At 40.6% G+C, this 26988-nt stretch overlaps 3 protein-coding genes across 6 annotated transcripts; 1 reads left to right on the top strand and 2 right to left on the bottom strand.

Moving 5' to 3' along the window:
* Nucleotides 1–287: 287 nt before the first annotated feature.
* Nucleotides 288–2656, bottom strand: znrd2 (zinc ribbon domain containing 2). Its single transcript, XM_020599806.1, has 4 exons — nucleotides 2568–2656; nucleotides 1960–2111; nucleotides 1763–1847; nucleotides 288–1590 (listed from the first exon to the last, which is right to left on the bottom strand). Exons 1-4 carry the CDS (start codon nucleotides 2581–2583, stop codon nucleotides 1154–1156), a joined length of 690 nt encoding a protein of 229 aa, XP_020455462.1. The 5' UTR covers nucleotides 2584–2656; the 3' UTR covers nucleotides 288–1153.
* A 398-nt stretch (nucleotides 2657–3054) lies between these two features.
* On the bottom strand, nucleotides 3055–11290 carry arr3a (arrestin 3a, retinal (X-arrestin)). Of its 2 annotated transcripts, none has more exons than XM_020599802.1 (17): nucleotides 11218–11290; nucleotides 7997–8028; nucleotides 7204–7234; nucleotides 6995–7055; nucleotides 6862–6906; nucleotides 6575–6765; nucleotides 6016–6075; nucleotides 5815–5891; nucleotides 5539–5674; nucleotides 5284–5368; nucleotides 5096–5168; nucleotides 4865–5002; nucleotides 4623–4706; nucleotides 4514–4537; nucleotides 4359–4408; nucleotides 4213–4231; nucleotides 3055–3496 (listed from the first exon to the last, which is right to left on the bottom strand). In XM_020599802.1, the coding sequence occupies exons 2-16, from the start codon at nucleotides 8002–8004 to the stop codon at nucleotides 4227–4229; spliced, it is 1068 nt and encodes a 355-aa protein (XP_020455458.1). In that variant the 5' UTR covers nucleotides 8005–8028; nucleotides 11218–11290; the 3' UTR covers nucleotides 3055–3496; nucleotides 4213–4226. The 2 variants fall into 2 exon arrangements, with proteins under 2 accessions (XP_020455458.1, XP_020455457.1); XM_020599801.1 differs by lacking the exon at nucleotides 11218–11290 and adding an exon at nucleotides 8801–9420.
* Nucleotides 11291–11360: 70 nt separating this feature from the next.
* Nucleotides 11361–26982, top strand: mcf2b (MCF.2 cell line derived transforming sequence b). 3 transcript variants are annotated; one of them, XM_020599797.1, is made up of 26 exons: nucleotides 11361–11447; nucleotides 13504–13638; nucleotides 14013–14129; nucleotides 14222–14371; nucleotides 14500–14624; nucleotides 14839–14953; nucleotides 15037–15156; nucleotides 15995–16186; nucleotides 16576–16767; nucleotides 16844–17024; nucleotides 17291–17379; nucleotides 18226–18326; nucleotides 18509–18575; nucleotides 19041–19156; nucleotides 19283–19352; nucleotides 19440–19532; nucleotides 19647–19739; nucleotides 21190–21315; nucleotides 22960–23175; nucleotides 23449–23541; nucleotides 23651–23729; nucleotides 23948–23993; nucleotides 24432–24604; nucleotides 25151–25263; nucleotides 25629–25741; nucleotides 25854–26982. In XM_020599797.1, exons 1-26 carry the CDS (start codon nucleotides 11397–11399, stop codon nucleotides 25933–25935), a joined length of 3048 nt encoding a protein of 1015 aa, XP_020455453.1. In that variant the 5' UTR covers nucleotides 11361–11396; the 3' UTR covers nucleotides 25936–26982. The 3 variants fall into 3 exon arrangements, with proteins under 3 accessions (XP_020455453.1, XP_020455456.1, XP_020455454.1); XM_020599800.1 differs by having other exon boundaries at nucleotides 24507–24604; XM_020599798.1 differs by having other exon boundaries at nucleotides 16844–16994.
* Nucleotides 26983–26988: the final 6 nt, after the last annotated feature.

A 26988-nucleotide genomic window follows, 5' to 3' on the forward strand; every position in this document is an offset into this window, starting at 1 on the left:
TCTTCAAACAACTAAACGCTGTCACTCTAAAAATGCCCACAAGACTAGTCGATTGTTAAACTTGAACCACATTCAAAAACAATCATCTCTAAGACAGACCTGTACCAGTGCAGCAGTGGGAACTTGTATGCGTAAATATGGCTGTAACTCTAGTCACATGGCACATTTGAAAGACTAATTTTCATATGCTTATTAGTATTTAAAATTATACATGTTTAAATACATTTTTCAATTAATAAACTTAGCACCTTTTTGCATTTGGAAAACAATGAACTGCAGAACTCCTGAACAGACAAAGCTTTATTCAGGTACCCAATTAGAAAACTCTGACTTCCTTGAACAACACTGAAGATTGCTTTTACAAATATGAAGTGCTGTCTATTCATATACACTGCATTTTATTCTACATGTCTATAGTGAACAATGAGCCTGACTCCTGAATGTTACACTGTCTCACCAGACCCTCAGTGAATATCCTGACCATTATCATCATCATGAATCAAATATATTTACACTCAACACTGCACACTATGACGATCTCTGCATCACCAGGGCGTAGACACCAGAAATCTGGCCATCAGACTGAGCAGCAAATTGAAGAATGCAGACTTACAGTCTAGCAGCATGCTGTATATCAACACAGACTCTTCTAGTGCAGATACGCATATATACAAGCATGTGTGCGCCAGGATTTTAGCTTTTGTTCAACTTTTGTGATTTGCAAAGCTACACTGTTTTGGGATACTGCATAACCACCAATCAGAAAAACACCATTTGTCAATTCCCCATAAGTCTATGAATATCTGTTAGTATTATTTTTTTTGGCAGAATATAGATTTAATGGCCAGCTTGTTTAAATTAATACAGACAATTGCTGTACTTTCATAATTCTATGGTAACTTACAACCTAAAGCTGTTAAAAATATTAAGAAACCTTGTAACATATTTCTGGCAGCCATACAGCTAAATCATCTCAAGAGTAACCCAAGACCTGATACTTGAATCCTGTTTCAAATGCATTTTCTGACCAATTTTGAATTCAGCTCTAGGCAAGGAGTCAGTCACAGAGAGGTGCTGCAAGGCAGCAAAGCAGAGTCAGTATTCCAAGACAGCATTCCCATTACTCCATGGTTTCAACCAGTCCATGATAAAGTTACTGGCTGAGCTCCTTGAGGCTGCGCAGTGAATTGGCACAGCTGGCGATGAGGCTGCAAAGTTGGATACTTGCCTCCAGGGAAGGTGAACTCTGAAGCTGGGTGGTGGCCCAGCGAAGTTTGGTTAGAACAGCTTCCTCAGCTTCTTGCAACACAGGTTGGAGGGCAGTGCTCTGTGGACAAACTGGGGGTTGAGTGGGAGCCAGGGCTGTGGTGGAGGCAGGTGCTGAAGTTGAAGGGACAGCAGGTGGAAGTAGAGAGGCCCTTCCCCCTGCAGCAGCACCCTCACAGTGCTCCGGTCTGGGCTGAGGAACTGACACACTTGCCTGAATGCTACTGGGGACCCTGCTTAGCTCAGGGACCTGAGACGGTGCAGGGGACTGTGCTGCAAGCTGTCTTTCTCTAACCTGGGACAATGCTGCCTGTGCATTTAGAGCTGAGTAGAGAGAAGGAAAAAAGGGCGACATGGGAACAAGAGCAAGCAAAAGGCACACAGCAAGAGGAGTGATGCAGGGAAGGAGACAGAAGATGGAACAGAAGGCACAAATTATGATGGCTGGCTCATTCAGTGATTGTACATTAAATATGAGTATGTGAGTTGAATATACCAGGGTTGTCCTTGTCTATATCCGAGTCTAGCTCCTGGCATGATACACAGTAGTTCTTCTGCTGTTTGTTCTGCAGAAGAATCGTCTGGAAACAAAATAAACTTAGCTCAACACACACAGCAAACCAATCCACCTTTTCTACATCATAAAGGCACAACCGCTGTCACAAACCTATCACAGAAAGCCACTTTACTTACCCCACACACATCACAACATTCTCCCAGCATCTTGTATCCCTTGAGCAGGTAGTCTCCCATCAGCTTGCTGATTTTGTCTTGCCGCTCCCTGCGAGCTTGGATCACCTTCATCTCTGCCTCAGTTGGAGGCTCCCACTCGAAGTCCTCGTCAGCTGGGGTCAATAACAAAGTGCTGGCTTAAATGAGTCGTACATATACAGACACTTACTATTATGCTCACAAAATTGTTTGCTATGTTACTATTTAAAACCATTCCTTAGCACTGCTGTAATGTGCGCGTCCGTTTCTTTTGCCACTCTGTCTACGTTACTCGTTAGATTTTACAAGCCTTCTATATAGTTAAAGATATAGTTATCAGAAAATTAATTGGTCAAAGTTCTGCTGTTTTTAAAAGCGGTTAGCATAGCCGCAGTGCTCTAGCAATTCAATCGGGCTGTGGTCAGGCAGCTAACGACATTTAAATAGTAACGACAATCAATCTTTAAAACAATAAAATTAAACTAGAGAATCAATACATATACGTGCACCAAAATAGCACTTTATCAGCAAAGTAATAAACGACAGAAATATCAAAATTAGCTTGGCTGTAAGCTCGGAAGTTGACAAACCTCCATTCATAGCCATGTTGCTTCAGTAATACACGTTGTGCGTGATGACGTTGTAGTGGGTCTTCTTTTTCTTCTTCCTCCTGAGGTTTTATGGCGGTTGGCAAACAACAAAACGGTGCATTACCACCACCAACTGGAGAGGAGTGTGAATTATGAATCTTAACTACTCTCTTCTACCTTTTAACAATTAAACATTTAAAACAATTATAGTTATTTACGTCAATATTTAATATAATAACTTAAAATGTCTCTATAATTTTAGTTTTTCTTAAAAACTGAAACAAAAACATACTTCTACAGACCTTGTAGTAAAATATCACACAAATAAAACACCATGTTTTCTAAATTATCACAATTAAAAATTGCACCAGCAAGACATAAATGAACCAGAAAGCACCAATGCATTGTATTGCAATTAGAAAATAAATAAATAAACCTTCACCACAACAATTTTAGTTTTTAGTTATTTTATTGTATTTTGGGCTATTTGACTTCACCAGTCAAAAACACAAACTGATACATTTCATGGAAAGAATAAAGAGTCATTCAAAATTATTGATGAGTTTAATTCTATCATTTTTTTTAGTAATCCACAGCATTGTGGTGTTAGAGGCTTCAAACCCATTTTGTACATGTTATGTATGAGTTTTTATACAAGTCTTTACCTGTTGGATACGATTCTACAAAGCTCCCTCTACAGCTATATAATATTCATTAAACAACAAAGACAAGAGCAGCAAAGTCTGCAAGGGGACTGATGTTACATCTGTTTGTGTTTCCTTGGTGTGTTTTCATTGTCTTCAGCTGCTTGGTTATTGTTATGTCATTACAAGAGTCATGTCTGTCGTCGTCCTTGCTTTGTGTCACTTCCCCTCATTGCCTTGCTGTCATTATATGGGTTTCTTCCCAGCCTCCAGGGTAACATCTCTCTGAAAGGAAGTCCACACAAACGTAAGTTTATGTCACATGCAGCATGTAGTCTAAATTAACGCAGTTATCACCTTGTGAAACACATCCACAAAAATGCTCCAGTACACATATGACTATCACAGTGTTGATGACTGAACTTCATTTACTGCAAAGTTAAAAATAACTCTAATCTTTAAAGATATCACCCTGTCATTTATTTTTAATGCCCCTAAAGTTTTAATTAACTTTGGTGTTTTATTGTGATTTTATGGACAATAAGCAATAGCTGATTATTTATTGCACACATATAAAATGAAGGACACTAGTGTCAAATAACTACAGTATATTCACAGGGATGTGTGTACAGTATATTTGTTGTAGACGCTGTAGATTATACTTAATGATGCATGTATGTATCACTTTAGTGCTGCAGCTGGTAAAGGTGGGACGAATTGACACTACTTTGCTTGTGCCTTTCCCCTGGGGATAGATAAAGTTTTATCTTATCTCTAATAATGCATTTTAATGTATTTGTGGATTATATTTTGTATTATAAATGTGGCCCTGCAAAGTAAATTTAACAACAATTATAAAATGAATACAATGGAGTTAAAAAGTTCAATATATGCCCCTGAAACTGAGTTGAAATACAAAGTAGCATAAAATGGAAATATTAAAATGTACTAGTACATACAATATGATTTAGCACCAAAAATCAAAATTATTTTGCACTTACACTCAGTGCTGTCTTTACTCTGCTCAGTTTGAAAGGGAGGTTGATGTGAAAGGAGAAATGGTTAGGTCGTCAGAGGTGCATTGGTAGCAGTAATATATACTGTACAGTCAAGCAGGACACTTTAATGTGTATGGTGTTAAAACTACCTTCAGGCTTGGGGTGCATGAGCATCAGTGGAAGCTCCACTGTGACATCACTGTAGAGAAAACAAACCAGCCAATCACAATATTACAGACACCTGGCAACCACTGCTGATTGCTGATATGTATTATAATATGTGATAATACATAATGCTCCTTACCTGGCAGTGAGGCCACCCAGCAGGCTACAGGAGGACAAGTCTTAGTTCTTGTAATTCTGTTATATCTTTGATCAACATTTCTTGTGCTTAAAGAGGAACTGATACTTACCCTGCTCCACCCACCATGAGGTTGATTTTAATCTTGTAAGAAACCAGGATTCCCAACACCTCTTTTTCTATACCCCTTTTCAGGCTGTGACACATAAGAAAAGCTGTAAATGCGCTTTAGGTGAAGCTGCAGCCTCAGTAGAGAAAACATCTTCAGTTAATCTCTCTAATTGTCCAGACTTTCCAACAAAGGAATTACATGTCAATCCTACTTTAGTCCTGTCTGCTGTTTTGTGCACTTACAGAGTTGTGGAGGCCAAGTTAGTGTCCTCGTCCTTCAGTCGTCCATCCAATGCAAGACCTCTTTTCTCCTTGTTTTCAGTCAGCAGGGGAGTGATTTGCAGAGTATTCTCATAGGTGCTACTGGGATCCACTGTTTCTCTAAGGAGGATGAAACACAAACACATCCATAAACTACAAGCTTGTATTTTTGCTTCTGTGATAATTGATGTGTGATATTATCTGTGCACTTACCCAAACTCTTGGGTAAGAACAGTCTTGGTATATTTGTCTGCTGAGTGGAGGACAATGTCTGTGGTTTGGTCCACTGTGAGAAGAGACAAATAAAGACAGAAAGACAGAGAGAGGGAGACTAAATATTTGTAATGTGCTCTGAGTCACAATCATTTTAAAGTAGAATTTCTATTAACTGGGGTACCTACCGGTGATTTTGATTTTCTTAACTGTCTTGTTGCTCTCATTTTTGATTTTGATTTTGATTGGGATTAGTTCGCCATGAAAGTAGAGCTGCGGTCAAAACCAGGGGACAAGCAGTTAAAAGTGGGGAATAGTTATGGGAACACATACAGTTGGCCTACATTTAAACTCTCTGTGGAAACATTCACATACGTTTAGCAGACAGTGGAAAAATGTAGTATACATATGTTTGTAAACGATGAGAAGTTTTGCTACTGTACATCTTTCTCCATTGACGCTTCTAGATGAACGGGCTTGTCGGACATCATGAAGCTTTTGCAGATTTCAGCCTTGGGCCCAGCGCCCACCTGAAATGGGGCGTACTGGATTTTGCGAATGACAAGGCGAGCAGTGTCCCTGTCAAACAGAATAGGACAAAGGCAGGACGACGAGATGGGTGAAAAAGAGAAGGAAGAGAAGAGGAAATGTTAGGTTGGCAGAACACTAAGGCAAAAGATGACATTTCCAAAACGATGGTGAAAGTGACTGGGAAGTACTTCTTTTCAATCTTCTCATCAGGATTGGCCTTTTCCATGGCAAGATACGTTTTGACCTCAAAGTCGACACCACAAGCCTGCAAAGCAAAAACAACCCCTATAACAATTACCAGTGTCAAACAGTAAAATACCTGCCAACCCTAAGGCAATCTTTTCTTATTGTGAAGCTGGATGGTGTTATCAGATCTACAAGAGATTTACCTTCCCCTTGTCATCAGGCCCAGGCTGCAGAGAGACGGAGCATGGCAGGTTGTTGGGAATCTGGAGAGAAAGAAAAACGTTTGTAACTAAATAGAAGGGTTATTTTTATCTGTTTATTTACAACCCAAAGCAGAGTGTGCATTCAAATAGCTAAATGTGAATGACAATATGCAAGTTCAGATTCATTTATCAGCCTTTTTCAGCCAAATGTCCAGTTTTCATGTCCAAAAAAATTCTTATTTGCTACAAACTTTTTTCAAGCTATAATGAAAATTTAGGGATTAAACAGTAATGATGACATAGTTCAAAACTACTTCATTTATTTTTTAAACTAAGAATATATCAAACAAGCAGCTGGAGAAATCTCCCATGATGCCATGCCAGCATGTCATGGTCCTGGTCCCAAGTCTGAGGGTTTTCTTTAAATGTATTATCCAAAATAATTGTCAGTATTAAAAGGGAACAATATCATTTTCCACATAAATCTTGTGTCCATAAACACATTTTTATCAATCTGAACACAGAATGTGGAACATGTGGGTGTTGTAGCCGGACGTACTTCAAAGGTGAATGGGTAAGTGTTGTCCCCAGCCTTCTTCAACAGGGTTTCATGCATGGCGCTCAGAGCGGGCTTGTGGCTCTCAGGGTAGATCTGGATGTGGTGGATCCAGATGTCCTTCCTAAAGCACAGGCCTATCACATCCAGGTCGTCGCTACCATAACGGAAGGCACATGCCAGCTGCACAAACACTGTCAACATGAAACATTAGATACATTATGTTGAATTTTGCATCTGCAAAATGACTTGACTTTGGAAGGTTTTCTATTTTTTTTAAATAATGTTACCTTTCCTGTCTCCAAAATCAGTTGTGTCCAGCTTTACAACACCATCTGTAAAGGTGGTAGTATCAATGACAATGTCAGATTTATCATCCATGCAGGTGTATACACACACACACACACACAAGAGGAAACGTACCAACTCTGTCCACTGAAGTTATGTTGTCCACATAGTCTCTCTTCCCCAGAAAGAGGGTCAGCTATAAGACAGAAAAAAGGGGAAACAGCGGAGCATTTCAAACCCTATTGAGAGTTTCACAAATTTTCCACTGGTGAAAATGATTTTTTAAAAATATTATAAAAAAATAAAACAACCGATTTAATCCAGATCAGCACACGTAGACTTACCCCTCCGTTTCCACTGGTCTTCTTGAAAACCCTATCAACAAGTAAAGAGAAAAACGTCTCTTTCCATTTGGTTTTAATTTATCAACTCTTATTTGTTCATAATTACCCACAGAAAACTGACCCATAAGACTTCATTTTTTTTAGTAAGCAGAAGTGATGAGAATAAACTGTATAAATGAAGTGCTGAACACAGTTATAAGTATTTTGTAGTATAAAAAATACAGTAAGAAGCTTGCGAATGTAAATGACTCTCTGGATTAACCAGATATTCGATTTAGCCTGAAGGTAAAGCAGCTTCCTTTGCAGGCAGCAGAAGGGACAGTAATCCCTTGTTCTCTTTTATCTGGTTAAAAACAGCTTTACCTCATCCTGCCCAGATAAACAGGTTGGCACAGACAAGGGAGCAACAAATGTTGTGGCAGGGTTCACAAATAGCTGTTTACCTGTGTTACTGTCCGAGGCCACATTTGAGGTGAGACATCAACTGACTAAGCCTTAAATAAATACTTTAAAACTACTCGCTACTTTTAGGGGTCGACTGACCCAGGTCAGAGTCTGCAGGTCCAAACTAATACAGATTTAAGGTGATTGCAAGGTTGGTGTTTCACTTCTTTTCAGTGCTTCTTAGAAACAGAGACCACGCTTCCCATCTATATGCACGTTCTATAATTATATTTGGGAAACTGCAGTAGGAATAGCTGCACTATAACAAGAAAGAGAAACTTTTCTTTTCTTGAGCTTTGGTTTTTCAGTTTGGGGGATAGAAAGGAGATAAATGGAAAACAACACTTACTTTGCCATTTCTGGAATCTCTTTTGGAGTGTTCTGTTGGGAGAGAAGAAAAAATATGTAACTTTATGTTGTCAGGAGGCCACATCATCAATCATAAGTTGCAATTAAGACCCTGATCATTCAGTAACTGTGAGCTCTCTACTGGTCACTGTTTTGTTTTGAGGGTATGGGAGGTTAATCTTTTTGCAATAAGATTACACCCTACACATCAGTGTTAGAGATCCTGAGCTAAAGCTGTTATTTGCTATTAACTGCTACATCCAACAGACACAGATGTCAGATCAGAGTATTACTACCAGGGTTACATGGCATACAATTATGTCAGAGTATGTTCCCCTGAAACATACAGTGCCTTGGATGTTTTACCCTTTTATTGATTTTATAAATCAGTCATGGTCACTATAATTTGGCTTTTTTGACCAAAAAAATTACAAGAAAAATCCTCTCTAATGTCAAAGTGTAAACAGGTTTCTACAAAGTAATGTCAATTAAATACAAATGTGTAATGGGAAATAAGTGATTGCATAAATATTCACTCCCCTCAAGTCAGTATTTAGTAGATGCACATTCGGCTGCAATCACAGCACTGAGTCTCTTTGGATAGGTCTCAGTCAGGCTTGCACATCTGGACACTACAATTTTACTCCATTCTTTTTTGCAAAACTGCTCAAGCTCTGCCAGGTTGTGCAGGGATCGGGCATGAATGGCCCTTTTCAACAGCCCTTAGACTGCGGAGAAAAATCCAGGCAGGTACCATCTTCACTTCAGTCACACTTCCATCCATCTGCACATAAACAAGTCTTACCTCTTCTCAGTTGTCTCAAATCTTGGTACAGTGTGCCGGGGTCAGCTGAGATTGTGGTCTGCAACAGCTGATCTCCCTTTTTATACCTGCAGCCTCCCTCTGTGTATCGTTCGGGCTTAACCAGTTCACTATTGCTGTCCTTGCCTGCTTCATAATCCAGTTAACCAATCAGTGGAAAGCTTTTTTGGACTATAAAATGTTTAAAAATAACAGCCAGCTAAACCACAGAGACAGAGACAGACATAAAACAACATAGTCACCACGTGACAATGGTAGTAGTAGGCTGATAATCCCCATCTGTACCTCTACAAACCAGGCAGTCGAGGCTTCTTTACCTCAGAAGGCTGAAAAAATCAGAGTCAGAAGGGTTTAGGAATTTTCTGTGAGAGGGATCTCCAAAGAGACCTGGATGTGAGGACATGAGGTTTGCTGCTAGATGGATTAGTTGTGTTTAATAATAGCCATGGGAACTCCTATTATTAGTCTAATCTGTCCATGACGTGCATCAGTTTTGAACATGGAATCTTGCTGTGTTGCTAATTGGGAAGAATCTTATTTTTTCAACTTATTTACTTATGTTTTCAATGTTGCTCACATACACCAAAATTTATAGAGAGAAAACCTAAAGGTATATTTTTACATAAATAGATAACAGTAAATAATAGTGTTTACTTTAACTCATTTTAGCCAGCATTTGAATTACATACATGTATTTTTCAAGGAAACAGGGAATCTGATAAACAATTTAAAATCAACTATTGTTTGGAAATAAATGTGAGGATAAAATGAATAACATAAAGGGTTTAGTGAAGCAGTGTGGAGATTCTCAGTACTCCAGTGTGTCTGATCTCCACAGATTAAGCGCTTCCAGTCCCATTAAAGCACCGATGATGGGAGCATTGACAGCAGCGTTCATGTAAGATGCCTCAGTAACGTGCCAGAGATTAGGCAGAATCGCCAGAATGATTCTCCTTTGACCTTTGAAACCCCACAACTCCTCTGACAGGTCCATTGTAACAAGCTCATGTTCAAATCTTAAATTTGCAGAACTTAACTTCAAATCCTAGTCAAAGGCTAAAAAGATACTGAATCTGCCAGTCTGTTTTCCAACTGATGGAATGATACAGAACCACATGTAGAATATCTGATTTAACTCTAAAGATGCTGCACATAAGGGCCAGTTTAAAGGGATAGCTGACAATATGATGTGACAAAAGATTTTAGCTGGAATCAAGCCAAGGTCAGCAGAGTGACCTCTAAGCCACCAGGATGCCCCACATGGCAAGGATTATGAGTTCACTTAAGTCGTATTAGTTCACTCAAATGAAAATATACTGTGGAGGCTGTGTTATGTGAATGTTTTATCATTGCTCAGGTTGTTTTATTTTCACTGACATAATGGGAAAATGAAGGATAGAGAGAGGTGATTTAATGAAGCAGACAAACACTATGGTTGTACAAACCTTCTGTCTGTCACGGCACTGTGCTTATCTACATCCATTTTTAATCTGGACAAGTTAAAATAAAACATAAATAACAGGCTCAGGTTATATTGAAACAGGTCACTAATCACTGCTTCGTCTGCTGTGTAGTTTGCTTCCAGGAAACAATGTGGCTTCTCTGGCTCACAGCCGTTTGATTGCCAATCCCAAACACAACTTGACAGTGAGATTCTGAGATTCTCTTTGAGGAGGATCTCCCCATACAACCCATCACTGTGACATTGCCCTCATTTCATACAAAACTTCAAAATATTTGATATGAATACCTATTCATCCATTATCTATACTGCTTATTCCTGAATAGGGTCACGGGGGGCTGGAGCCAATCCCAGCTGACACTGGGCGAGAGACACTCATCTGTCTGAATACTTACTAGGCAAAATGGGGACCCAAATGATTTTTGATCACCACTAAAGTATCTAAATGTACTGGGAATTATGCAACCTATTTATAGTCAGCTGTCTCTGTGGGAACGTGGAGGCAACGTGATAAAATGCACTGAGGCTTGACAATAAGGGTCCAACTTTCTTTTACCCAAAGGCCCTCAGTGGTTTTATCTAAGTCAAAAGGTGAACCAGAGATGGCGCCTCACCAGCTCCTGTGATTCAAGCGCCATCTAGCGGATCCAGTAAATGATTCAAGGCACTTCTCCATCTTCATTTTAACTGTTTCATACTCCACTTAATTATGTTCTGTCATCAAATTACACAAAAAAAGTCATGAAATCGTTTTATGTTTATCAACGTGAAAACAACTTGTGCTTCATGTTTTACATCAGGGTAGTTGGTCCTTAATTCTTTCTTGGAAAGAACAGGCTTAAATATATCTATATACTATGATTTCACTGATGATAACATGGCATTCTGTGCAGCGGGCAACTTATTCTGACTTTGACGTCGGGTAAGTGAAACACACCTCATCATCCTGCTCCAGAGCAGATGTGCGTCTGCTGAGGTGCGCACTCAGCGCGCCGCTCGGCCCGCCCGGACACCGCAGTGTAGGTTACCGTGCCATCGCTGCGGCTGCTCGCTCCCGACACCGCATCCCGCTGCAGACTTCCAGGGCCATAGAAGAACAGGGGATCGCTGAAAGCCATGGCCGAGTTCAACCCGCTGCGGGGGTTCCCCCGTCTGCGTCGGGCCGCGGTAAGTTCCGGAAGGTGGGGAGGTGGGAGGCTTCAAACGGGGCGGCGAGGATACTGCAGCAGAGAGATAAGGAGAGGCAGGCGAGCGATTCTTAACACACTTCAGTACTACGACACAGAGGTTGTGTTCTCTGTGCAGTGCAAGCTACATCAGATATGTAACATGCCTGACAGTTCTGAGACTGGTCAGATTCAGGCAGTTCAGTGTAGAGTCTGCGCATTGGGCCAGGACAGGGCAATGACAAACATGATCATGTGTGTTTGTTGGGGCTGCAGAACAGCGAAAGGCTGTATCAGCGTTGGCACTGCAGTCTGTAACTATGGAGTGTGTTCAAGTTATGCAGCTTTATGTAACAGATTTGAAAATATGCTGTGTCAAATACTGTGTCAAAGACTGCAATCACCCATCACCACCCATCTTGGCTCCTCTGTGAGTAAATATCAAGGTTCAGTTTAGAAGAAAAGTTGCCATTATGTTTATACAAAAGCTGTGTGAATGTGGAAGAATGGGCAGGAACACTGCGTGGGCTGAGGCCCTGGGTGTCTGGTTTAAAGGTCTAAAAGGAAGTTGTGATGATTACAACACTAGAACTTAGAAATCTGCTTTTTGTAGCGCTGTTCACGTAAAAGCCCATCTGTGCTAAAATATGTGAAGCCTTGGTTCTGCAAAGTGGATAACTAATTTACCATCCTTGGAGGAGGAGAGTGAAGAAAATCTGAGTTCTGTGCCGTTTATTTATTTTGATCAGCAGACACTGATGTTGTTACTGATGATCATGTGAAAGCGTTTACAGATTTGAATGTTTGAACAGCAGTTCTAGTTGAAAACAGGCTAATCAGGGAAATTATCTATTGCAGAAATAAATAAAAACAGAGTTGTGAAGACAGAAAAATAGACAGAAAACAGAAGAAGTAATAAAGAAGAGGATATCAGAAAACAGGATTCTTAGGTTCACACTTTACCTGACCATGTAACATCTGGACAAAGGAATAGTGGAGATGATTGCAGTGTTGTGTTTGCAGAACTACATATTCTGTGGTACAAGGAATAAAACACGAGGGCAAGCAGACTGAAGACAGCTGATAATGAAGGAGAGCAGAGTGACAACAGAGGAACAGACCGTCAGATATGCTGAAATGACTTGAATTGACTCAGAGAGACGCCAGTGCTGTGTTGAACTTTGCTAGACTCCACAGAATCAACATTCAATCCTCAGCTCTGGTGACTGACAGTCTGTCTCCTCCATCTCTCCAGTCTGTGGAGTTCAGTTCACCACAATATAAGGTTGACATGAATAATGTTTCCAAAAGTCACTTAATCCTAAAGTCAGCCCCATGTTGGTCTGGATTCCTGAATTAGAATAATTTACACTTGTGTCTCTGGGTGAAAGAAATCAAAAACCACCTGCTGGTAGTTAATTGCATTAGGCCAAAGAAATTAACTACTTGTAAACAAACAGCATAAATAGACTTTTTTGACAGGTCACGGTAGGAAAAGCACAGGTGTTTTTATGGTATTGGTGTGTGCTGGCTCACTGTCACTCCTTCATGGGTTCTTCAGCCACTTCAATGGAACAGAACCAGTTCAATTCAAAATGGCTGCTCTGAAAAAAAAAGCACAGTAAAGCTTTTGAAAACGTCCAACAGGTAAGCCTGTGTGATGTTGGTGGTTTTCTTATAAAGATCTGTCGGTTGAGGTCCCAGTTTATTAATCTTTAAAGGCCCCGTCCGTCCACCCAGGTATGTGGCTTCTCTGTACACAGTGATGAACGGTGAAAGTTTGACACTAGAAGGCTGTTGACACAAACATCTGCTGAAGGGGGAAAGTTTCTCTGAGCTCTTCCTAAATCTCAGTTTAGCAGGCAAACATGTGAGAATGATTTGTGGCAATGACAACTAGTTTTAAAGCCCAAACCTCCAGTGCACACAAACACATTTGAAATTAATAGTTACATATTCCTAAATTCTGGATTTTTGCAGTAACATTATATTATCTAACAATATTATTAATAGCAATTGAGTAAACAAACAACATGACGTATTTATTCCGTCTTCAGACCTCATTTCCAGGTAACCTTCATCTGGTCTTGGTGCTCCGCCCTACGAGCTTGTTAAACTCCCCCCACAGTCCGTCGTCAAGCACTGACCTGGGATTTCGCTTCAGCCAGAGTGACTTCCTGTTAAAGATGCCGGTGAGACTGCAAGTCTGACATCTCATCTTGTCAGTATAACAAAGTATAAAGCTGGAGCCTTTAAAATGTGCACATTTTATGTAATAATCTCTCAAAACATTATAGTTCATGGGTATAAAACACTTGTTTCATTATTGTACACAAATACGGCAGAAAAACACAAGAAATAAAGCTATAGTAGAGTGTATTGGGAGTGATTTTTCATTTTTACTATTTTCATTGAAAGTGTGTGTATGTCTCCTAATCACTGAAAATATAATTTATAGTTTAACACGTATTTCAAATGAGACACTGTGGCTCCTCAGACTCCAGGATGTTAACATGTAAATCACAGCCCAGTACAGCTGGCTTCCTGGTGCGTGTTTGTGTTCTAGGTGGTGATGCTGCGTTCGGTCGGAGACCTTCTGCGCTACATTGATGAAAACCACCTGACATCAGACTTCACTGCAAAAGTGGAGTATTGCCAAAGTGACTGGATCGTCCTGCGCACGGTATACATGTACTTCTAATGCTCTAATGTCCAACTTCATGTAAATGTTCATTATTGCTTCATGTGTTTGTTATTCTCTGTGTGTGTTTGCAGTCTATTGAGACCTTTGCAGTGACGGTAAAGGAGATCGCCCAGCTGCTGCAGGGCTTTGGAGCAGAGCTGTCTGAGACAGAACTTCCAGATGAGGCTAATGCCATCGAGTTCCTGCTGCACTCACACACACACAGATATCGACAGATGAAGGTTGTCGCTCGCTCTTCTGTGTTGCCCCCGCCTCTCACTTCTCTCTCTTTGCATGCGCTTTGGGTTTGCATGGTTTCATGATTTTCCTTTTGTTGTTGTTGTTGTTGTTATTGGTGACATTGGTCCAGGATGATATCCGGAGTGTGCTGAAAGAAGGACGCCTGCTGCTGTCCAACCTGGAAACTGTCAAGGCCTCTAAGAGAGATGAAGAGGAGGAGAAGGAAATACAGGCAGATATGGACACCGTTCAGAGGTAGACTATCAGTGAATAAGTGAAGTACAGCATGAATACGAGACTTTTTAAATCTTCCATAGAGAAATTAATTGGAAACAAGACACATTATGAAAGATGGTACTGGAAGAAGGATGGGTAGATGAGAGGAAGTTAAACTTTGTTTAATGCAAACACTTCCATCTTACTAAGTTTGTTTGGAAGTCTGTGTGTCATCTACACACGTGTGTTTTAGGCTCCTGGCTCAGCTCAGAGATATGGAGGAGGCGTTTGATGGCTTCTTCGAGAAACACCACCTGAAGCTGCAGCAGTACCTCCAGTTGTTGCGCTATGAAATAAGTTTCCAGGAGGTGTGATGATTGGTCCCGTTCCTAAATCATGTCAGTTTTGACTTGGTGTCCAGCTGCTGTTATGATTAACTGTCTGTGTGTAGATGGAGGAGGTGCTGGAGCGGCTCATTGCCCAGGAGAAGGCGATCGGCTGTGTGGGAGCCACAGTGGTTCAGACAGAACAATTACTGAAAGAGCTTGAGACAATGGACAAACACGCTGAGGTCACAGACAAACACACAGCAACATGCTCATGACTAAGATGTGATTTGAAAGAAAGCAAAATCCATAAATAAGACAAAGCTCTATTTGGACTGTGAACACAGTGGCACAAAACTCAAAGGGCTCCTTAAGATTTTTTTTAAGTAAGCAAATCTTTAAAAAAGGAAAGAAAAGGAAAAGTATGCTTCTGTAAACTGTAAATCTCTTCCTGCAGCAGGAAACAAAAACCTTTAGACATTAAACCCAAAGAAAAATCAGTTAAAATCAATCTATTCAATATTACGCTGAGACTATGTAACTTCTGCTTTGGCTTCGATGGCCACAATCGGTGACTACATGTCCGGTGGTAATGCATACAGCTCAGCTCCTTTGATGACCAGCTAAGTTATGAATAAAGACTGAGGGCTAGAGGACTGGACCTTAACTGGATGGTAAATCATTAGCACCATCCACTGCTATGGAGTGAGGCCACTGATGTCTTTGCTTTTACGTTGGAACTGTTGTTCACACCTTGTTACTTGGGGACACACATATAACGCTCTCATCTGGCACATCTGGAAAGTGGTCATACCTGAATTTATTGACCAAAACAAAATCAAATTACTTGGACAACTAACTATTTTTAACAAGAAAGAAAAAAATACTTTCACTTTAATATAAGATGAGGTGTAATAAAATGTTGGCAAACTCATTCTGAAACCAAAACCCCAGCATGTGTGTGTGTGTGTGTGTGTGTGTGTGTGTGTGTGTGTGCACGAGCAGGAGAGGCCTCGCGCACGGGCTGAACCCCAGCATGTGTGTGTGTGTGTGTGTGTGTGTGTGTGTGTGTGTGTGGACCAGGAGGAGATGGCTCGTGCCCAGGTTCTGATCCTGCATGGTCACCAGTTGGCTGCCAACCACCACTATGCCCTGGTGCTCATCATCCAGCGCTGCAATGAACTGCGACATCACTGTGATGTCATCACCTCTGCCATACGCACCAAGCGGGCCTCGCTCACTCGAGCTCGAGACCTGCTGCATCGCCTCGAAGAGGTGAAACTGCTTTATGACACAAACTTACACATGACAAACCATCAAAACATTCACTGTTGTGTATTTTTGTTTCACTGTCCTTTCTTGTCTCTGCATTGCTTTGATTTACATGGCTTTTTCTATTTAAACCACAAGTAGTGTGCTTGCTTTAAAATCAACAATGCCACTGAACTCTGCTTCACATCCTAGACATGTGATCCTCAAAGACAACTGTTCCTATGTTTGTGTGTCATGTATGACAGAAGAGAGGCAAAATATTCAATGAACAATTGTCAAAATTGCTACATTTCCTCAGATGAATCTTCTTTGTTCTTTGTTTTGAAAAACATTCAAATTTATGTGTACATGTGTGTTTTCTAGTGTTGTGTCCTATGTATTTATGTGTGCAGGCCCTTCACTGGTGTGATGAAGGTGCCTACCTACTGGCGAGTCAGATGGTGGACAAGTTTCAAACCAGAGAGGGAGCTCAGGAGGCCTTGCAGTACCTACGCTGTCACCAGAAGAGGGCGCCATCTGCACTGAAAAACAGCCAGGACACTTTGAGCCTGGAGTTTGAAGCCATACTCACCCCACAGCTGCAGGTAATGCACCACTACTGGCACAAGCACACAGATGACACACAACCAACCCAAACTTAGACTTTGCTCTTCTTTATAGTCCCAGATTACCATGGTAACAGAGAAGCTGACCTCGATGCAGTCTATGATCAGAAACAGAGAGCAGTGTCTGAGGAAGCTGGCGGATGTGCAGGTCAGGCCCATCCAGCTGGTGGCACCCAGGCCCGAACCTGACCAGACCTTGCAAAGCTGCAAGTCACCCCTCTTCTCTCCCAAACATGGTCCGAACATCTTAAATTGTCCCTTTTCCTCACATCAGTCATTTTGTCTTCTCTCGTGGAACTAAATCAGAATCGATTTCCAGTGCAGAAGGTTCTGGCATGGAAAATATTTTTTTCCATTTTATTTCATATTTGTTTTTCTATAATCCTCCTCCTACTTGTACTCCCTTCTCATGGCATTTGACACTTGCACCCTCTGTTCTTCCCTCTTAGATATCTCATATACTTTTTACTCTGTTCATATTTGTATGTGACTCTCTCTGCAGGTGTAGACTTTAACGTCCTGAACTCCAGATTCTCCTTTGACTTGCTTCCTGGCAAGAGAGCCGCAAGGAGGAACAACAACCAGCGCAAGGTGTGTGTGTTTTCTAACAGTGTGATCAACTGTGCTGTCACTAAAGTGCTAAATATATACACTAGACTTTCTACCACCTGTCATGCATGACAGTGCACCATTACTGTTTTTTCACATTGAGATTTTTGGCCATATTAAAACATAAATAGGGGTATACAGTAAATACTACAGTCAGTACTTGTCACTGGTAATACTTATTTTTGCTTACATTTACTTATTTGTTTACTGGGAGTGTTAGTAGTTGTTCTTCTAGCTTAAACAGAATCTACAGCTATGCTCTCTAGACTAACATCAGCATGATAACATGCTTAGAATGAGAATGCTGCCATGTCTGTATTTGGCAGGTTAATGTTTACCGTGTTTGTTATGTTGGTTTAGTGTATTAGCATGCAGACATTTGATAATTACCACAGAGTTTAACACAAAGTACAGCTGAGGCTAATAGAAATGTCATATTTAGGCAGGTAGTTGGTTATAAACAAGTGTTTATTATAAACGTATGTACCAAATGTCATGGCAAAACATCCAGTAGTTGTTGAAATGCTTCTTAAAAGCTCTAAAAAGCCAACCTCACAGTGGAACTAGAGGAAGAGATAGTGGATCACTACAGCAGGACACATTATCTGGGTAGCACTGCTGTATTTGCCAAATTTTGTGCCAATCTATCAAGTGAAAATGTCGAGCTGCTTGTTGCACAACAGGAAAAGTCAGGGGATCACTAAACAGTAGGATTCATCCTCTCCAAACCATAAATATCTACCAAATATGCAGCGTAATGCGATAGGTTAAAAATGGCAAAAATACCGCGTCTAAGCTGAGAGACTTGTGTCATGTGTGCTTTGTTAGATCGAGGTGATGCATGATTACCAAGGCAACCACAGCTGTCTGTATGGCTCCAACCCTGAAACAGATCCAGAGGCAGAAGACAATCCAGAGCAGGTTACACGGTATGTAGTCTGTCACCTGATCTCAGACCTAAAGCTCCACCTTGACCTACAACTCTAATCTTGCACTGTTTGTGTTTTAGTCTGCAGCTGCATGTTTGTGACCCATATACAGTAGGAACTTTTCATTCAACAACTTTTTGTGCCATTCAGTTTTTGTCTATGATTTTCTCCTTCTCACTCAGCCATATTATGAAGGAACTTATAGCTACAGAGAGAATCTATGTGGATGAGCTCCTCTCTGTCCTTCTGGTGAGTTTATTTGTTTATGTGTTTATTTTAGCTTTTGCTGGGAAGTTTACACTGCAGAGCAACAGTACATATTTAGAAGATGTCTTGATTTGACCAAGGTTCCCCCCTGCTGGGGAGTTTATACACATACGTTTCTTGTTTCCACCAAAAGAACCAAAAGGGACAGGAACCTTGTGTTTCCAAAGGAGGAACCAGGGTCTAAGTTCAATTCTGGGGTATTGTTCCACCCCCCAGCAAAAGTCCCTAGTCACGGGGTAATACTTTCTGAAGGTCCAAGAACTATCAGAACAAGAACTGCCCTGATTGCTCTCACTGTGAATGTGTTCGTGTCCAGCAGATACATTCATTTTCCAAAATCTGTCTAGTTCTTTGCTTTGTTTCACTCATTGTTCTCTCTGTCTCTCTTTTTTTTAAATTAAATTTTCTTTCCTCCTCTCTTCTGCTATCTTCTCCTCTCCATATCAGGGCTACCGGGCAGAAATGGAGGACCCATCCATGTCTAATCTTCTTCCCTCAGCTCTACGCAGCCAGAAGGATGTTCTATTTGGCAACATGCCAGAGATTTACCAGTTCCACAGCAGGCAAGCCACACACTCACATACACACGCACGATGAGTTCACAAACTGTCACAGAGATGTCCCTTTTCTCCTCCTCTCTTCATACCAGTCCAATTTCCTCTCATTTTCCTCCTGGGTTATCCATTCAGGATTTTCCTCCAAGATCTACAGGGTTGCCTGGAGACACCAGAGAGGGTGGGAGCTTGCTTCCTGCAGCGGGTGAGGACACATGAAGAGAAACATGGGAACTTAATGTGAAGCAATGTGACTTAACATATCTAAATGTACATTTATGTGTGTGAGCAGAAAGAAAAGTTCCAGGTGTATGAGCGTTACTGCCAAAACAAGCCGCACTCTGATTTGCTGTGGAGACAGTGCTCTGACTCACCCTTCTTTCAGGTAGGTGCACACTCTATGTTTAATATGATAGATACAGCTGTTGATTTTGTTATTTTCAGGAAAGAATTGTCTCTTTCTTTCTCTTTTCCTCTCATGCTCTCTCTCTCTCTGCAGGAGTGCCAGAAGAAGTTAGACCACAAACTGGGTCTGGACTCTTACCTCCTGAAACCAGTCCAGCGCCTCACCAAGTACCAACTGCTCCTCAAGGTTTTGTACATCTAAGCCAGTCGGGGATGGAGAGTCCTCAAACAATGCACCTCATACAATGACATCAGTGTTTTGAGATTACATGTTCATCATTTCAGAAACTCCTCACATCTATTTTGGATTGTAAAAAAAAAAACAAAACAAAACAAAAAAAACAAGAAACAGCAATTTTTCAAAAGATTTCACACTGAATGATTTTCATAAATCAGTGTTTATCATGGTGAGATGAAATGTTTCAAAACTTAATCTGCTTCTTTTCTGCAAAATTAATTGCATGTTAAGACCAAACCATTTAAAGTATCACATTATGTATCTGGTGAATACAGTAGCTTTAGTAAAGTCATGAAAAGATGTTTAACTTTACATATGGTATCAGCTTTGTAGAAGGAACAAATGTGTTTCAACCACTGACTGTAAAAAAGATGGACAGGCTGACAGCTCCCAGAAATGAAGTCACCAAAATTAATTGTCCCCTGGTGGCTGGTCACAGTATAGGTTATAAATCCTACCTCCGCTGTGTTAGTGGATGGGACATGAACCAAACTAAAACACAACGTACAAATCAGATAATGTTTTCCCAGACGTTACTTCTATGGTTTTTTGGTAGACATTATCACTTAGATGTGTGGACAAGTGCTAATTTTCCTGATATGTTTTTTTTTTTTTTTAAAAGAGGTGTATTTCAGTTGATTTGATAGCCCAGTGCTGTCACTCCACTTCTGGTTGCTGCTATGCAGAATCTGGTAGCAAAAAAAGAAAGATGGCAGCTGTCATGTTCACAATATTTTGGCTTCGCTTTTGCATAGTGGAGGGAAGTGGTGACGCCATGTTTGTTGTATATACAGTATATGTCAATGGTTTCAACAAAAATGTTGCTAAATTAATTGTCTATAACTGCATAGAACATACTGCCTGAAGTGCTCTTGACCAAGGAACTCAAAAGAAAAAGAAAATGTTTGAGCAGAGATCAAAAAAGTGGGCTGAACTTTGAACTGAAGGTGCCGCGAGCTCAGTGCACACACACACACACACACACACACACACACACACACACAAACATAATTTGTTTTTGCACACTGTGATGAGTAGTTTAGCACTGCTTTAGTAGCAAAAAAAGCCATGTGGTCAGTCTGTCTATACAGTGATTGATTTAGTTTAGTAAAAATAAATATTGCATTTAGACTGATGAACAGATAAAGGGGTAGTGACACTGACTACCAAACAAGGACCAGACACACTGAGATGCAGACAAATAACTGTGGCCACATTTTACACAGAGGCAAAGTGACAGCAGCAGATAGATGCTATTTATCCAGGCAAAATGGATTTGTGGTTTGCAGACAGTCATTTAAGCTTACACACAGATGTTCATGCAGGCAGGTCAATTCATACTAGATTACATGAGCTGAAAAACACTGACCAGTCAACATGTGTCTCTGCTCTTGTTCAGGAGCTGCTGAAGCACTGTACAGAGGAGCGATACCGCTGCGAACTCCAGGAGGCTCTGGACGCCATGCTGGAGCTGCTGAAGTCAGTCAACGACTCCATGCATCAGATAGCCATCACTGGGTATCAGGTACCAGCCAGTCCAATCTATGATTAAGCTAGACTGGACTGTCAAGTCACTGGATGCCAGATTTATCACTTTCCTATCAAAAACAGGTTCAACAGAAGCTCTCATTACTTTGTCTGACTACAGGACAAGTAGCGACTGCACAGTCTTTCATTTATCCTGGTTCTGCTTTTCTCATTTAATCTGCAATACTCAGATTCATGCTTACTGGCCAAGTGTGTTTAAACACACAAGGACATTTTCTCTGGTACAGAGGCTCTCAGTGTGCTTCTACAGTAGGTCAGGAAGAAAAATAGCAAACTACATGCATTCAAAATAGGAAAGAGAATAGGAGAAGAAAAAAGGGAGCAAATATATATATACACATGTACATGCTTTGGCAGCAGAGTTTGTAGATTATTATGTATGATAGTAATATTTACAGTTTTTTGCACAGTTTTTCTGTTGTGCAGACATAGATTAACTAATAATATGTTTCCCATTTACTCTTATTTCCCATTACTTCATGCATAAATTGGCAACTTGCAGCGGTGGTCATGCATGGCCACCACATTGCATAAACACAGTCATACAAATATCTTGGTGTTCATAGACAGCAATTTGACTTGGAACTCTCTTGTTGATTATGTCTGCTCACACCTGCATCTATTATTAACACTATTATTCTTATGGTTTTAAGGTGTGGACAAAAAAAATCATGTTGTTTTGCCAAACTGTGCTGGAAAGTATAATTTGGTATGGGATGACCGCCTGGTTTGGAGCTATTGTATATACAGTACAGCTATGGAAACAATTGGTTATAAAAACTCTGCACAGCCTTTAGACTATCTACGAACAGTGTCTCCTTTCACAGGTGAGAACAATTATAAATCACCATTCCCACATTCTAAACAACAAATTTGAGCTGTTAGCCTCCAGCAAATGATATAGAGTTCCTAGATGTAACCTCAACCTACACAGGAACTCGTGAGCTTCTGTAGCTTCTGTTAGAGTGCTGAATAACCTCAGTAGTACTAAGTGACCTGAAATAGGTGGAATTCACTGTTAGGTAAACTGTTACCTTTCTCTTTTATGTACCTTTATCTATGACTTTTGATGCTTGTTTGTGAAATTCTTATGATGCTGTAACTTGATGCCCATGACACATTTCCCTAAGGGGACAATAAAGTATACATCTATCTACATGTATCCCCAACTATGAAATGAATCTCTAACATTTTATGAACTTGGAGAATTTTAAATCAGCTAGCTTTCCTTAGTGTTGAAGGAACTTAAAGTTAAAAATGTCATTCAGTTAGACATTTTTTGGTTTTGTCTCTTCAGAATATAGACAACATTAAATGTTCAAAATATAGTATTTCCACTATTCAGTAGCTAGATAGTTTAAAACAATCTGCATCATAAAATTTTACAAAACTTTACTTACATATAATCAAAACCCATAGACTGAAGTATAGTCTTGAGTCACATAGTAAACCAGTGAATGAAGAATAGTAAATCAGTTGTTGATAGTTGAAGTGTAGCCCATATAAAACATTTTGTGTGGCACTAGCATCTTAAACATAAATATAAAGTGATGAATTTCTCAGTTCATAGAGTTTTTGTTTGGAGGTACAACTAATTTATGTTACTGTCTGTCTGACTCAGGGTGACCTCGGCCAGCTGGGCCGGGTGGTGATGCAGGGAGGCTTTAGCGTGTGGATCAGCCACAAGAGGGCAGCGGTGCGAATGAAGGAGCTGGCGAGGTTCAAACCCATGCAAAGACATCTCTTCCTCTACGAGCACGCCCTGCTCTTCTGCAAGCGCAGAAACGAGGACAACCACGACAGGACGCCTTTCTACAGCTTCAAATCTTGCCTCAGAGTAACAATACATAGTATACTCACTTTATTGAGTGCATTTATCTACTTCCAATGCAATCCAGTTCTGCAGCCCTACAATAAATCCTACCTTTATGACTTTACGTTTACCCAGTACTGACTTCATTTCAGAAGCTGCAGCATAGAGAGCCATTCATTTGTTTCGCCTACTTTTGTTAGACCTAAACCTTAGTTGCAAGTTTATACTGAACATTACAATGCACAATCAGTAACCATGATAGGTTATAATGAAATGTAATGACATTTATTTCTGTAGATGAGCTCGGTGGGAATCACAGAAACTGTGAAAGGAGATGTGAAGAAATTTGAAATCTGGTACAATGGCAGAGAAGTAGTGTACATAGTGCAGGTATTTGACCCACATTTTCTATTTTCTGACTAAATGTGCAGCTTCAGCAGCTGAACATTCATCTTTTTCACACACGTCTCTGGCGTAATCGTTTCATACTGTGCTCTAGGCTCCCACAGTGGAGGTCAAAGTGGCCTGGTTGACGGAGATTCGAAAAGTTCTTACCAATCAGCAGAAACTGCTTCAAGGTTTCTAACCGTTTCCTTCTTATTTTGTTTAACTTGGTTCAGATTTATGTGAAGATGTAATATACATCTGTTTTTAACCTCTTTCGTTGTCATATGGTCTTTGCTGTTCATGCTTGGATGTTTATATGAAAGTGTTATGGTAGAACCCAGCCTGTTTGTGTATTTCAGTTTTTGTCAATTTAAGCCTCTGTGTCAACTGTCCCTTCTCCTTTTCTCAGATGAGGCTCCTCCTCTACCACATTCAGACAACCCCCTCTCTGTCAGGTGATTCTTTTGGCATGACCTCCCTACCATTCTCCAACCAGTCTGTGACCCCCTGATGTGTGGTGGTGACAATGGGTCAACTCATGTGTAATCTAGCCAGAGATTTGTTTGAAAGCTTGATGATTTAAGGAAAGGGCCTCTTTCATTTACAGTGCTTATGATGGAAATTCAATTAGATGATCACTTAACCCATGAGTTTCACCCACATAACAATAATCAGATGCTTTTTAACAAAACATTCTGATTATCTGTAAGCAGAATGTTAAAATTACACATTTCTATGTATGCAGTGTGTGTATAAGGTCACTCGACCTTAGAGGACATGTGGACATGCAAAGCATGAATTGACTCTGAGCTTGTTTTGTCACACCGTGGATGTTGTTGTTGTTTGTTTTGTTTGTTGTGCTTGTGTCTTGTTCCCATGGTCATGCGGTTTAGTGCATCAGAGATGTGTGTGTCGTGGGGCAGACCATCGGTGGGAGGCTGTTCAGCGTGTCTCCCTGTTCCTCACAGCTCCTCTACAGCAAGCCACCCCCACATGTCCAGGGAGGAGGAGTCAATACACAGTAGCCCCGCCCACTCAGACCCCGTTGTTCACTCACCTCGACGCAGTGAGTCCCACAAGCTGATTCAAACAAAAGGCAACCTGCACACAAAAGTACAAGAATCTATTGGCTTTTCCAAAAGCACAGTGTTTTATTTATGTTCTTTTAAAAACTTGGCTTCTGGTTCATTTTTCTTAAGCCAGATCTTAAAGTTGTCTTTTAACATACTGTAAGATACATAGGGTAAAATATAAACTACAACAAATATAAACAGACATATGGTAAAAACCTACAACACGGTTATCAATGCAAGCACACTCAGTGGGCAGTTAGACCAAGACCTGCATTAAAGCCTCTCTTCATGAAAAACTGTTTCTAGAACAGTTTTTGTTCAAACTGTTTTAGAAAGGTATTGATTTAACAGTATGATCATTTTTGAAAATGTAGTTTGTGCTGGTGTTGAACTGTTCTGCATTATACAAAGAGGTGTTTCCCTTGCTTAACCTAGTCTCACAGATATAAATGGGACGGAAAAAATAGAAACAGCAGTTGGTATAATGCATTGCCACCTCCATAAGGTTAGGATTTATTCTAGCATGCTGTCACCTGCAGGTTGGCCTGTCCCTGCCCACTCAGTAGCGATCTGTGAGGGCTTGGAGGACTGGGGTGCTACAGACCTCTCCAACCAGTCAGACTCAGAGGAGGAGGATCAGCCTGCCCCCCTGGTGAGGTTTTGTTACCTTTAGTGGTCAGTGTTACTTTGCCTGTGTAAGAGAACTGTATATGGGGCAAGCAAGCAAAATGATTCATCTTAGGTATAGGAATTTTTAATAGTTGTTTTTATATTTATTCATTTTCTGCTGCATTTTTTTATGTTGGTGATGAAATCCTAGTGTTCTATGGGCTAAATACAGGGCCAGTGTGAATGCACACCTGTCATGCTGGACATGACAAATATATCATTTAAAACAGCCTTCTTCATGGCTGTCAAGCAAACATTTGAGCTCACATCTCACACCTGATAGCAATCCACGATCAACGACATCATCAGTAGATTCACACAGATGGTTCTGCGTTAACACCATTTCAGGTGGCGGGCAGGTACAGAGTCCTGGTAGAGAGCAGCATGGCCAGCACTGATGACATCATTTTTAATTGTGGCGATATCATCCAGCTGCTCCATGAGGATTCATCAGGAATGTGGTAATGTGTTTTAGAAATGTTAGTTACAGCCACATTAAAACTCAGATGCAAACAAGGCTAAGAAATGAAAAGGGTACATTTTGTGTGACTGTGTTGTGTTGCACAATTACAGGATGGTGAGGAATGTAAGTCGTGGTGAAGAAGGGCGTGTTCTGCCTGAAGACCTGCACAGGATTCTGGGAGAGACCTGCTGACAGCCAAACACGACAGATGAGGCCCGTTCAATCATCATCAGTTTGAAGCACAACATCGAGCCCGTACTTTACCCTTCGAACTAATGTTCACTTCAGAAGGTTGTAACTCACAGAAGGGAAGACTAACAGTGCACAGCGATAAATGGACCTCACAGTACGAGAGCCTTTATTCCCCTTTATCTACATTTTCCAGCATTAATACAGTAGATTATCTTGACCGAAGACACTGATCAGGGTCTTTCATTCATAAACAGAATGGACTTTTGTTTAGGACCTCAAGTTTTATCATTTGTATTTTTTATGAAATACCATAGAAATACTGCATATGACTACCAACATATCATCACTGTTCATGTGCCAAACAGCTGAGCTAATTGTTGTGGCTTCTTTTTGTATACAGTAACACTGTCTTTAATGGAAATTAGCTTTACCTTTTGGTGTCGTCATTTTGAATGAATTCAAATAGTCTTTTTGTCCTACAGCAGCTCAAAGCTGTGCATGTTACTGTATGCAGAAATTGCCGTGATTCCTCCACCTCTTTGTGGCAAAACCAAGCAGTCTGCATTTTCAAGAAACAAAAAAGATAAGCACATGGAAACAAACTTGGAAACACTGAGCCAAGATATTACAGGTCCTGCAGCTCTTCCATTCATAGCAACCATGGCACGTTTGCTCTGTGGTGTTGGTGAGGGCTGTGTAAATATGTAGAAGTGGTGAGCTTGGCACATACTTCAAAAGCATGCTCATCTGCCTATTTATTCTTTACTTTTACTGCCATTGATGATGGTAATCTTTTGTTTTGGTTAGCAGTGTAATTTTGAGTTTTGATTGCTGAAAATTTTGAAACTTGACCATCAAACAAATCTCATCCTCCTCTGCTGCAGCTGTAATTACCACTGTTACCAGTGAGACGAGGCAAACTTTGTTACCCTTTGTTTGCCATGTGGAAACATCACTTCACATGCTCACTGCTTTATATCTGCCTGTACTGCTATTTTACACCAAATGTGAAATTATGCTGTGTTGGGTAGTAACTGTAATTCAAGTAGTGTA

Source organism: Monopterus albus, unplaced genomic scaffold, assembly GCF_001952655.1.
Source record: "Monopterus albus unplaced genomic scaffold, M_albus_1.0 scaffold42.1, whole genome shotgun sequence".
NCBI lineage: Eukaryota > Metazoa > Chordata > Actinopteri > Synbranchiformes > Synbranchidae > Monopterus > Monopterus albus.

What these genes read in the sequence shown, in the direction of transcription:
- znrd2 (XM_020599806.1), bottom strand. An exon ending in AATGTTGTGATGTGTGTGGG is followed by an intron (nt 1,848 to 1,959) that starts GTAAGTAAAGTG and finishes TTTTGTTTCCAG; the next exon opens with ACGATTCTTCTGCAGAACAA. An exon ending in TATAGACAAGGACAACCCTG is followed by an intron (nt 1,591 to 1,762) that starts GTATATTCAACT and finishes CTCTCTACTCAG; the next exon opens with CTCTAAATGCACAGGCAGCA.
- arr3a (XM_020599802.1), bottom strand. An exon ending in GGCCTGATGACAAGGGGAAG is followed by an intron (nt 5,892 to 6,015) that starts GTAAATCTCTTG and finishes TTTGCTTTGCAG; the next exon opens with GCTTGTGGTGTCGACTTTGA. An exon ending in TAAGAAAATCAAAATCACCG is followed by an intron (nt 5,169 to 5,283) that starts GTAGGTACCCCA and finishes CTCTTCTCACAG; the next exon opens with TGGACCAAACCACAGACATT.
- mcf2b (XM_020599797.1), top strand. Translation starts at nt 11,397, where the DNA reads ATGGCCGAGTTCAACCCGCTGCGGGGGTTCCCCCGTCTGCGTCGGGCC. An exon ending in GAGCTTGCTTCCTGCAGCGG is followed by an intron (nt 19,353 to 19,439) that starts GTGAGGACACAT and finishes GTGTGTGAGCAG; the next exon opens with AAAGAAAAGTTCCAGGTGTA. An exon ending in AGTACCAACTGCTCCTCAAG is followed by an intron (nt 19,740 to 21,189) that starts GTTTTGTACATC and finishes GCTCTTGTTCAG; the next exon opens with GAGCTGCTGAAGCACTGTAC.